General features: G+C 46.6%; 1 protein-coding gene across 1 annotated transcript in view; it reads left to right on the top strand.

Moving 5' to 3' along the window:
- The window catches only part of DCBLD1 (discoidin, CUB and LCCL domain containing 1), a 74,898-nt gene extending 67,693 nt beyond the window's left edge, over nucleotides 1–7,205 (top strand). The window contains exons 12-15 of the mRNA XM_026649560.2: nucleotides 527–617; nucleotides 1,948–1,997; nucleotides 3,099–3,218; nucleotides 5,716–7,205. Of these exons, the coding sequence (XP_026505345.1) occupies nucleotides 527–617; nucleotides 1,948–1,997; nucleotides 3,099–3,218; nucleotides 5,716–6,236 (782 nt within the window). The 3' untranslated portion in view covers nucleotides 6,237–7,205. The remainder of the gene's footprint in view (nucleotides 1–526; nucleotides 618–1,947; nucleotides 1,998–3,098; nucleotides 3,219–5,715) is intronic.
- The last annotated feature ends 5,238 nt before the right edge of the window (nucleotides 7,206–12,443 follow it).

Below are 12,443 nucleotides of genomic sequence, written 5' to 3'. Positions count from 1 at the left end.
TTCTTTTTGCCTACCCAGCCACAGTCTCTGCTTTACAGGTTTCTCATCCCTGTCTCCGTGCCCAGTCAGCTCTAGTCCCCCCCTCCAGGCTCCTCCTCTAGTCTGTTTCTCTCCCTCCCCTCCCTGAGTTCATCCTATATCAGTCCCCTCTCCCCACAAAGTTACAAGCAATTAAAAATAGGGTCTTCATAATGGGAAGTGTCAGGCAACCTTAATAGGTGGTTTTACCAACCCAGACTATAATAGGAAAGAATTTACCTTTGGAAGGATGTATACAGGTATTGAGCAACACAGAGACCTAGAGAAAATGGGCTGAGCTCTTTTGGAATCCATACAGCTGCACCTATTTACATCAAATCTAAATTTGGCCCACAGCCTCCTGCAGTATTGTGCCTTCACTTTCTCACGCACTCTTGAATCAAGATTTTTATCATATATTCATTTTCAGGGTATTTTCCTAAAACAAAATGTATCTAGCTCTGGAAAACTGTGCCCTTGTTACCTTTAATTTTTTTTTTTCCTGCAGGGTTAAAACTTACAGCTATAGTTGTCCCGGTCTTAGTAGGGCTGTGTCTGTTCCTGCTCTCTGGGATTTGTATCTGTGCAGCCATACGAAAGTAAGAGATTTTATTTTTCATCATCTAAATTAAAACAGCTGTAGTGGCATAGATCAGGGGTTTTCAACCTTTTTCTTTCTGAGCTCCCCCCCCCCCCCCCCCAATATGCTATAAAAATTCCACAGCTCAGCTGTGCCACAACAACTGTTTTTCTGCATATAAAAGCCAGGGCCAGCGTTAATGGGTAGCAAGCAGGGCAGTTGCCCGGGGCTCCATGCCATAGGTGGCCCTGTGAAGCTAAGGGTTTGTCTACACTGGCACTTCACAGCGCTGCAACTTTCTCGCTCAGGGATGTGAAAAAACACCCCTCTGAGCGCAGCAAGTTTCAGCTCTGTAAAGTGCCAGTGTAGACAGTGCACCAGCATTGGGAGCCGCGCCCCTCGTGGAGGTGGGTTTTTTTAGAGCGTTGGGAGAGCTCTCTGCCGTGACTACACAAGCCACGTTAAAGCGCTGCCACAGCAGCGCTTTAATGTTGCCAGTGTAGACTAGCCAAATACAGAGGTAATTAAAATAGCACCCCTTACGCTAGCTCAGATTCCTATATAATTGGTTAATCTGCCTCAGACCTACCTACCCCCATTTACTGATTAATAACTGAGTCTAGGCTGGTGTAACTTGCACACCTAAGAACCAAAAGAAAGTAGAGTGGAAGCTATTTTAATTGTTATCTTGCCCCCCTCTTATTGGCGGTGTTGCTACATTCATCTCTGCTGGTTCCTTGATATGTAACTCAGTGGGCCAAATTCAGAGCTGCCATGTAAGGGGGTGTATAAAACACATGTTGGGAAGTAAAGCTTGGCAGCTGTCTCACACGTTTAGAAGGCTGGAAAAAGGTAAAATTCACTCGCTTAGACACCCCCTAGTCTTCCATTAATTTGAGCTCTGCCCAGTGGATACAAATGTTCCTGTCAGTAGATGGAGTTTGGGGCTGGGGACAAAGCTCCCTTTGACATCACTTCCCTATGAAAAGGGCTTGCATCGCCTCAGAATCCAGTACCTAAACTAGGGTTTCTAACAACTGTGCAAAGAATTCAGGATAGTAATCCTAACACAACCAGGAAGATAACATCTGAGCTGGCATACAGGGACATGAACTTCTAAGAGATCACCGTTTTCCAGTGTCTTTTGCCAGCTCAAACAGCTGGGGGGAAACAAATGTAACAAGATTCAGCATTCATGTCCCCTACTGTAATAAGTGCTGTTACCCAGAAACTAAGGGGGGGTGATTTTCCTCACCTGGTGAACATGATGGTTCTCTCCACTGAAGCTAAGGCATGAAGGTAAAGTGCTGTGAGGGATAAAACCTTACAAACATATTCCTGTCTTACAGGAGAGAGACAAAAGGAGGTGCTTATGGTTCATCTGATGCACAAAACCCAGGTTAGTGGAGAATCATGCTCTCTCCTTTCTATGGGTTGGTGGGAAGGATCAAACAGTTGAACATCAATTGCATCATTTTCCTTTCATTTTAATTCACAGTATCACAAAGGGGTTAGGGAAAATGATACCACTACTAGTGCCACCTGAAAACAGCAGCCATCGCATGGCTTCCACAACAGAAATGCAATTAGCAAGTGAAAGAGAGACTTTGGGTCACAAACTTTGAGAGTGTTCCTACTGGAAAAAACACCCACCCTCCAGCAAATTGCCCCTTTCCTTTCTCTCTTCTGCAGCACCTGGGGTTAGCCTCTCCCTAAGGAGGCCAAGACATGGTTTTAATGTGGCTTCCTCTGCTGACCCTCTCCCTAATTCCTAAAAAAGCCTAATAATACTGAATTGTGCTTCATTCATCATATCTGAAGAGAACATTGGCTGGGGGATTTTGCTTTTGGAAGATGTCTGCAAAAACCCTTTTGAAGTAACATCTTTTGTGTCTCAGTTGATTACCTGTCTAGGGTGGGTTTCATTTAGGGTAGGAAATCTGAGTTCAGCTGCTATTTAGTTTCTCTCTAGTGGAGCACCCTCCTCCTCTGCCAATTAGATGGTGAAACATCCATCTGAAACGGAAGAAAGGAAAAGAAATTCACTTCCCCTCCACTTGTCTCTAAAGCAATCTTGAAACAGACCAACACAGAATACTCCTCTCTCGATAGGTGCCAAAGGATAATACTTATCCCATGAGGGGGGAGGGTCTGAGAGACCAGTCTCCAGCCTAAGCCTGAATATCTATACTGCAAGTTCATAACCCCGATGCCCAGGCCTCGGTCAGCTGCGGGTGTTTTACTGCAGCATAGACATACCTTAAATGTTCAGGTGGACCCCACTGCTGTGCACTAAAATTTCCCTAGTGCACTTTAATTTACTCCAGTTTCAAAATAGTATAATTCAAAGCGTCCTAGTTAGTGCACAGTAGCAGGATCCACACGGACACTTAGTGCACAGCAGGCTAGTGCCGGGTAGATTTACATCCCAGCTTGCCGTGAACTAAGTGTTCATGTGGACAAGCCCTTAATGTTTTCTATGTTCATTTATTTCTTCTAGGTTGTTGGAAACAGATCAAGCAGCCCTTCGTCAGACATCAGTCAACGGAATTTACCATCAGCTATAATAATGAAAAGGAGACTCCGCAAAAGCTGGATCTAGTCACAAGTGACATGGCAGGTAACAGTTACATCTTTTGAGATGCATTCGCTTTCTTCTGGATGTATAGTACATAATGGGGAGAGGGGCAGGCAAATACTATCTGAGCAAAACTCTGGGTGCATCAAGAGTAAACATGTGAGGCAGGACCCAGGAATTAATGTGCCTACCCTTGGGCATTGAACTAGTGAAATGGGAGAATATATTGGAAAAACATACAGGAGATTTCTTAACTCTTTTTAGTTTTGAAATTAAAACTTCCCTCCACGATGTGGAGAGAGATTTGTTTTCTCCTTGTGAAACAGTCATAGTTTAAGTGATAGACACGATATACAAACCTGACTAAAATAGACTAGATTGCCATTGCTGATTGGGATTTTCTGTTTCTTTACTCATGTTTGTACTGAATGTCTTATTTCTTCACAAAAGTTGAGTGACCCGAATAAAGAGTCAGTTTGTCCAACAGTTTGAGCTGTGGCCTAATGCCCAGCTAGAGATCATATTGAGATCTCTGTTCCTGTCACTTAGTGCCTGAACCACTGTGGAAGCCAGGTCCCCTGAAGTCAACCTAGTTAAGTAAAACAATGATGTATTAATCTGCTGTGTTAGCTTAGCTGCAGCTCATTGTTTGGACAGAGCAAATTCCAGCCATCAGTCCCTGTTTGCATCCCACAGGGATACTTCATTCCTTCTCTAAGCACCTCTTGTCCCTGCCTGTGTTTTCTCTGTCTGGAAAGGTTAGTGAGCCCAGCCATTTTATGGGATCAGTCAGCACTGCATGGACCTTCCCTGCAAGACTAATTTGCTATCCCCAGCATCCCAAAAAATTCCAGCTTGTCTTTGATATCAGTTGTCAGAGAAATGCAGTGAAGACCAAATAAAATAAACTGTGACTAGGGTTTAATTTGAATTCTGTGTGACACTAACATGGATGTATTGGTGCTTGCTGTAACAGGATCCTTCTGAATAAATAATGTTATGATGGTCTATTAAAAAAAGTTATATGGGAGGGGTGAGTAAATATTACTTGTGGTTATGTGAGATGATACCCTGCATGGATCCACACTTTTTGCCTAATGGCCACTACTTTATAGAGGGTTCCAAGCGCTTATGCCATGGGGTGAAAATTTCTAAATTCTGGGGATTTATACAGGCAATGTTTGAGGTTTGGTATTTTATGAATACTGGCCTTAAAAGCAAACGGTAAAGCTGAAAAAAGTGAGTTAAGCCCAGGAATGTGTGCTGAAGGCACCTCAGTAACCAGCTCGTGGAGGGCATTCGCCTTAGAAATGTTTTTTTAAAATCCCTAATATAATTCTTCGCTGTCAAATTCTCTAGTACTTACTAGTCCCTAAAGAAATCCCAGAATGGATCAGGATACTTTATCACATCCTATTAGGAGTTCCATGGAACTAAAGGTGGGAGTAGCGTCAGAGAATGATTTGTTATTTATTTAGTACACCAGTAGTCTCAGCACTGTACACATAAAGACAAGACCTTCTCTGTCCCAAAGAGTTTACAGTGTAGTTTGAGATGCAAAACAAGAAGTGCCAGAGAATTTCCCCAGAGGACGTAGGGCTGAATTCAGCTCATGTCGGAGATGAAGTGCAAAGCCAAAACAAAAACTGAATTGAACTTCTTAAGGACTACACCAAAACGTGGCAGTCTCGATCAGTGCTGTGTAACAGAGCTGTGCAGGTCAGTTCATCTGCAAAGAGAAGGGGACAGATTTTAGTTTCTTAGTTTCAGACTAGTGAAAATGTTGCAATTTTCTCTTTCTTTTTTTTTTTTTTTTTAAAGTAATTTTCACCAAGCTAATCCTTTGGCTGGGGCTTTCTTGGATTGGAATTCCAAACACCCCTGTTGACACTGCAGTCCTCTGATCTTACCTCTGGCTCCTCTATGGTCATTTGCTGGTTCTGATCCTCTTCCTGCTATCCTCCCAGATCTAGGTGACCTGTCCAGTAATCGCCTTCCTTGCTGTTCCCATTCTTCCCTTACCTCCAGCTCCAAGCCGATATCACACATTACACACTTCCCTTAACCCGTTGGACTCCAACACCTTCCTTCTTGGTTGTTGTCCCATTCAGCTTTCTCCTTCCACTTGCCATCTGACTGTCCTAAGATTCCTTGTTAGTAATGCAGGAACTGGGGGTGGGGGAGGAGGTTAACCATCCTTTAGGCATCGCAGAGAACTTCTCACGTGTGAAAAAAATTCCTATCAGCTTGATGCAAGATCCCTTGCCAGACTTATCAAGAAGCCCATATCCTGCTGACACGGAACTTTTATCCTCGCTCTAGAACCATAACTACCTCTGACAAATAACGATTCCTTCACTAAATGAAGGAGGTTGGCACAAACTGAGTTTTCTTACATTCCGAATGAGAATTCCTATCGATAGAGTAGCTGGGTCTCTTAACGTCTTTAAATTCTGCCTCCTGTTACATTATATATGGTGAAATCAAAGAAACCAATAGTCTGGCTATATATTTTTGAGCTTTTAATGCTTCTTTCTAGATTATCAGCAGCCTCTCATGATCGGAACTGGGATGGTAACAAGAAAAGGATCCACATTCAGACCAATGGACACAGAGGATGAGGAGAAGAAAGATAGTTCAGTGATCGAGAACCACTATCACTGCCCGCACAGAGCTAGCCGTCATGAATATGCGTTGCCCTTGACCAACCAGGAGCCTGAATATGCCACCCCTATTATAGAGAGGCATCTAGGAAGAGAGAACACTTTTCCCTCTGAAATTAACTACAATGTACCTGTAATTTCTTCGGCTCATGAACATTCCCTTTCTGCTGGCAGTTTCAGTAATTCGGGTAGGACCGATGTCAGGAATGGGGACTATCAAACACCGCAGAGTCTAATCAACTATGATAAACCTAAAGTTAACTGTGTTTTGACCTCAGTGGGCTACAGTACTGACTATCAGAAACCGCAAACTAATTCACTGGTGAATGAGGGTTATTCAACGCCCAGAGACTGCCTAAAACCAATAAACCAGACAGCAATGACAGCACTCTTGTGACTTGCTGAGTTGAGAGATTTGCTGCTCTAGTGAACAATGTTCCTATATAGCTACTGGAATGAATGTATTATAGTTTAAAAGGATCCCACTCCAGCAGCTAGAAGACAAACTCAGCCTGTGTACATAATATTGCAGTTCTGTTGTGTTCTGACACTTGAAGACCAGAGTACACTGATAATCACTGACTATAGCAAGAGAAAATTATCAGTGAAGACTCTGCTTTCTGTAACTGATTTGTAATATGTGCAATTTGTACATAGTTTTTATTTAAGAAAAATAACTGAGTTTCCTTTCGTCTGTTTTGTTCTATGTATTTAAATAGTAGGGAAAACAGCTGTTGCAGAAGTTCTTGTACAAAAAATCTTTTGGTCATCTGAACTTTATTTTATCTTCTGTTGTGTTAGCAGTCTTAAACTGTATTCTCCTATGGCTGTGGTGGTTCATTTCCTTTCCCAGGGTAGCTGGAAATAAGGCATTTTAATAGTTTTATTCTTGAAGAGCAGAAGAAATAAAACTACTTGAAGCATAAATGTGCACAAGAGGGTGGATGAGCAATTCAATGTGATACTCAAACCAAACTTAGCAGCTACTTTTTTAGTAGCAGTCTTTACATGCTTGAATTTAATTTGATATTAGGATGCAAGATGAGTCTGTCCATGTTATTGTTTATGTTAAAGACAAGTGGAAAAGATTGAAACCAGTCTTGGTTCAAGCAGAGTGTTTTTCGTTGTGGTGATCACTGAACATCATCTTTTTTGGAATATACAAAATCTACATCTGTGAATCTGGCTTTTCAAGAAGTGTCTGTAGAGCTAAAATGTGAATTAGGACAATTTACAAGCAGCGTAAGTTTTAAACGTTTCATTGAACTCTTGGGTTATTTTTCTTTTAAGTTCAGAGTTTTGCCCCTTCTGTCTGAAGTACACCTCTACCCCGATATAACGCGACCCGATATAACACGAATTCGGATATAACGCGGTAAAGCAGTGCTCCGGGGGGGCGGGGCTGTGCACTCTGGCGGATCAAAGCAAGTTCGATATAACGCGGTTTCACCTATAACGCGGTAAGATTTTTTGGCTCCCAAGGACAGTGTTATATCTGGGTAAAGGTGTATTTGCAGACCAGGCAGTGCAATGTGTATGTGGTTTGTTATGGCATTTAAAACATCAGCAAAGTTGTTTTCAAATAGTTTCTTTTTGCTGGGAAGGTCATCCTGGATTCTTGTTTGGGCACTATACTTGCAATGCATTGTGCACTGGGACCCTTCACCCACCTGGAGCCTCCCTGAAATTAACGGGGCTCCGGGTGGAGGCAGGGGCTTTCCATTGCTGTTCTCCCTGCAACACTGGGGCCTTGTTTTGTACTCAAAAGCGTATTGTAAAATGTCAAGAAGTCCTACTCTTGTTGGGAGGAAGAACAATCATGTATTGAAGGCACAGAGCTGAGAACCAGCAAGTAGATCGCAGTTCTGTTAACAGATGTGTGGCCTTGAGCAAATCACTTAGCTTCTCAGGATCTTTAGTTTCCCCATCCATAAAATGGAAATGATATTGACCAGCCTCAAAGGGCTGTAGTGAGGCTAAATTAATTGTTTGCAAAGCGCTTTGAGATCCTCCGGTGGAAGGTGCTATAAAAGTACAAAGTATTATTATTATTATTTTATTTAAGAACATGCCGTACCTGGTTCTAAAACGAGCTCTTACTAGTTTTCCTGTGCTTGTTTCACTGTGCATGTGCTGTGGACTGTAGTGGTGCAATGACCTTCTGCTGGTGCTGAACTAAACTGTGGAGTGTGTGTGTTGGTGTGTCTCTCCTGTGCGGAAAAACCAATGTAACTATGTAGCCTTCCCATGTTGCTGTCAGTGCAATTTCTGTGAAATGTATGAAACACTTCAAGTCCTGAAGTAAAACTGCAGCAGCCTATTTGCTACACCACATTGGGTGGTATTGTTTACTTTCTGTTGTTTACATACATGTGTAAATAAAGGACACCAACCTTTGCAACTCTATCAGGCAGGACTGGAGTCTAGCTCTGTTTTATCATCACTTCACACCCCCGCTGTTGCATATCCTGACGGAGGAGAGATTTGACAAACACCCAGAAATAGGTGTTCCTTACCATGTGGAAAAGTAACAGTTGTGCTGCTAATGTGACTATACAGGCCTTGCTAAAAAAAATTATCATCACTCCACCTCATTTAGTCTCTTTGACCCGTAACTTTTGGGGCGGGGAAGAGAGCCAAGGAAGAAACTAAGACTAAACTCCATGCTGGATTTATATAATGAGTAAGGGATGAGGATACCCTCCTCATGAGCATGATACCAATACTCCACCCACCCACCCAATTAGTCCGACTTGTTACTCCACAAACAAACAAAGGCTTGTACACACTCCCACTTATGTCGCTCAAGGGGGTGAATAAGCGCCTTGAATGATGTAAGTTACACCAACCTAAGCACCTGGTGTGGGCAGTGCTATGTTGGTGGGAGAGCCTCTCAGGGAGGTGGTTTTGTTATCCTGACGGGAGATCTCTCTCCCATTGGTAGGGCCCTACCAATTTCACAGACCGCGAAATAAGATCTCCCCGAAATCAGCCGGGCTGGGGAGGGACAGGACTTGTCCTTCCCCGACGCGGCTGTTGTTGGAGGGAGATCAGACCCACCTCCACAGACAGCACAGGAGTGAGGGTGTACCATCGGCGCTTCTGTGCTGCAGCGGCCCTGGGCTCTGGGCTTCCGCCCCCCGCGGCTCTTCTCGGAGCTCAGGGTGCCAGGGCTGGGAGCTGCTGCCGCCCCTGCTGCGGCTCTTGGCTGCTGCTCCTTCCCCCACCCCACACACACAGTGGCTCCGGCTGGGGGCCACCAGGGCTCGGAGCTTCCAGCCCCAGCAGTTCCTGCCCAGCTTGAGGCTGCCCCCCGTGGCTCCTGCCTGGGCTCTGGGCGCTCGAGCTCCGGGGCTTCTGCCCCCCCCCCCCCCCCCTGCGTGGCTCCTGCCGGGGCTCAGGGCACCCAAGCTCAGGGCTTCAGCCCCCGCAGCGCCTGCTGGGGCTCAGAGCTTCCACCCTGTATCTCCTGCCAGGGCTAGGTCACCCATTTTTCAAATTGCGTTAATCCACCATTGGCCTTGACTAGCAGCTAGGAGCCCCCGGTTCGGGTGCTCCCAGCAGCACTGGGGAGATCAGACCTACCTCCACCTCTGGGAGTCATCCTGTTCTCCCTCCCCCCCCCCCCCCCCCCCCCCCCCCCAGCTGCAGCAAACTCTGGGAACACTTCAGTCAGGAAACACTTCAGCTGCTGGGCTCTGAAGACAGCACAGAAGTGCATATGGCAATCCTGCAACCCCCCTACAACAGCTTTGGAACCTCGCCCCAATCCCCTTTTGGACCCGCATGGTTACAACATTGTGAAATTGACCAATTTTAAGACCTGTGGCCATGAAATTGATCAACGTGAACTGTGAATTTGGTAGGGCCCTACCCACTGGCATAGATGCGCTGCAGCTTCTAGTATAGACTGGCCCTAAGTCATCAAAGCTACGCCCAGGCTGTCAGGAAGAGGCACTGAGATAGCGTATCAATGTCAGGCTATTAAGCGACCGATGACATGGCTTGTACTATAATAATAATCTTCTGGCATGCCTCGGCCAATTGATTCCTCCATCCGCAAAGCCCTGTATGAATATCACTGTGCAGTTCATGTTAGCACCTGCTTATTTATCCTCTTGCTAGCACCCAAACATGCCTCAACACACAGCCTGATTAATCCCAATGAAATGTTTTGGTTTTTTAATAGTCACAGGAAAGTGCTTTAAAAAATTCCCCAAATATTTTCAGTCTCCTTCCCCCACGTTTTAGTGACTTGACCTTGGAGGAGTGAGTGCCATGTGGTGGGATAAGGCCGGGCTCCCAGGATTTTTGCTACCAAACCCTTTTATTTTTTTTAAAATGGGCCATATGCCGCTCAGTCTCCACTGCAGCTCCTCAGTCAGTCACTACTTCCCAGGTGCAGTTCTGGGCACTGAGTGGAGACAGACTATAAAGCCAGACGTATGCTATGCATTTGGTACATAAAGACCATTGCACTTTCTACATCATGGAATGCTGTGTTAAGGGCCCTGCCAAGAGGCCCTGAGCCTGGTGGGGTGGTATTTGGTGGCTCGCTATGGGAGAAGGCAGAAAAGACCGCACAGGCCAGGTCCAACAAGATGTCCAATCCCCACAGGACTTCTGGGGTAGACTTGAGATCTCACAGAACTTGGAGCCATAGGATCTCATGGAACTTGGCACAAGATTTGGCGCCATGATAAGATACGTCCACTTCCTGTTTGCTGGCTTCTGGCCGCCCGCCAGCCCAGATGGGACCGCAGGGGGGCAGCCTCCGTGGGCTCTGCCTGCTGCTGCTGCAGGTGGGCCAGCAGCTCTGCAAGCCAGCGGGACTATGCTTATATCACTTTCCCTTGGAGTGATTCGCTTTCATGGTGCCCCATGCAAAGTTGCTCAGGCCAGGTCCTGAGTCAAGGTAACGGCTGCCTCAGCCTACGCTGTGGGGCTCGGGGCGCTAGGGCAGTGGGGGTTAGGAATTCCTAGGGAGGACAGGGCTGAGCTCCATGGCCCAGGCAGAGCCCTACTGGGAAATCCTGACTGCCTCGGGCTGTGGGCCATGCCCATAAGGGACTGTTTGCTGCCCTGTGGGACTTGAATTGGTTGCAGCAGCAACTGTTGGTTGTGAGCTTGGCTGGCCTAACCCCAGCCAAATGCTCCCCAAGGAGCAAACCCAAGGGTGCCCCCCAAACCTGTGGGGTGAAATTTATTTAGTGCCTCTGGCTTGCTACGCTAGTCTAGTTGGTTCTTACCCTGGGCCCATCACCGCTCCAGCAGGGCAGTGTGGGGGCTGAGTTGATTGTCCTGATCTGGGCCTGGGGTAGGCGCTCCCTGGTGTGGTTCTTGCTCCTAGTACACAGCCCCTTTCTATCTGAGCATTCCCCATGTGTGTGGTCTCCCCTCACCTCCTGTGGGGCACTGGCCATGCTTGCAGCCTAAACCTAGGCACAACATAGACACTGGGACTTTTGGAAGTGAAAACGGAACCCTCCGCTCCCTGGCAGTAGCTAGTGTGTCTGGGGTGACTTTGTCCCTCTGAGATGTGGTCAGCAAGACGGATAGAATAAAACACCTATTGAGGAGTGTCCATTTCCACGCCAAATATAAACTCCAAGGCCGTTCCTACTGCAATTTAATGGGTTACAGCCCTGCTTCAGGCAGACTCACACGGGTTTCACTCTTAGGGCAGCAAAGAGTCCTGTGGCACTCTGAGGGCAAACTTCCTTACTGTAGTTAGGCCCTTTGCTTGCAGATCCTGTATCATGTCTATCCTACCCCAACAATGGGGAACTTCCGCTCCTAAGCATACTGTGTTCATAACTTTCCACCAAGTTCTGGTGGCTATCAGTGCCCATAAATCCCACAGTTCCTACAACAGGCAGAGGTTATACAAGTTGCTGCTTCTCCCCTTCCCCCCCCCCCCCCCCCCAAATAGTGGCTGGGCCTGTCTCCACTTTATCTCTGCTTAGTCCCTTGACGAGTCTTTGGCCAGGAGAATGCAGCCTTTTCAATTCTAACAAGCTGGTCAAGGACAATCAATCATCTGCGCTTGGAAGGCAAATACTCTTCCCACACCTTGCTGAGCCCCACCCCTTCCAAGGGAAACCAAGACACTGGGGGTAGGAATAGAGCAGCTGCTGAAAGGTGTTTGAAAAGCCCTGCTGTGAACCATGCAGTGAGCAAACACTGGTATGAACTGCAGGAAGGGACTTGCAAGGGAGGTTGTACAGAACTGAGCTGGCAGTTAGCCTAATTGGGCTGGTGTAATGTTTGAGCAGAAACATTCCCACACTTTCCCCTCCACCGAACCCTTCCTTCTCATGACTCTACTTGTTGAGTAAGGCACCACCTGTCTGCTAGTATCTCTGCCACCAGGGCCGGCTCTAGGATTTTTGCTGCCCAAAACAAAAACAATTTTGGCCGCCCCCCCCCCCCCCCTTTTTTAAGTACCCCACCCCAGGCCCCGCCTCAACTCCGCCCCTTCCCTGCCTCCTTCCCCCAGGCTCTCAAGCCTGGGAGGGAGGGAGGGGGATACTCCGAGTGGCCGCGGCGCGGGTGCCGCTTCTTCCCCTCCCTCCCAGGTTTGAGAGCCTGGGAGGGAGGGAGG

Source organism: Terrapene carolina, unplaced genomic scaffold, assembly GCF_002925995.2.
Source record: "Terrapene carolina triunguis isolate 2854851 unplaced genomic scaffold, T_m_triunguis-2.0 Scaffold85, whole genome shotgun sequence".
Lineage (NCBI taxonomy): Eukaryota > Metazoa > Chordata > Testudines > Emydidae > Terrapene > Terrapene triunguis.
Note: the sequence above shows the minus strand (reverse complement) of the source record. Positions and strands in the feature narration are given on the sequence as shown.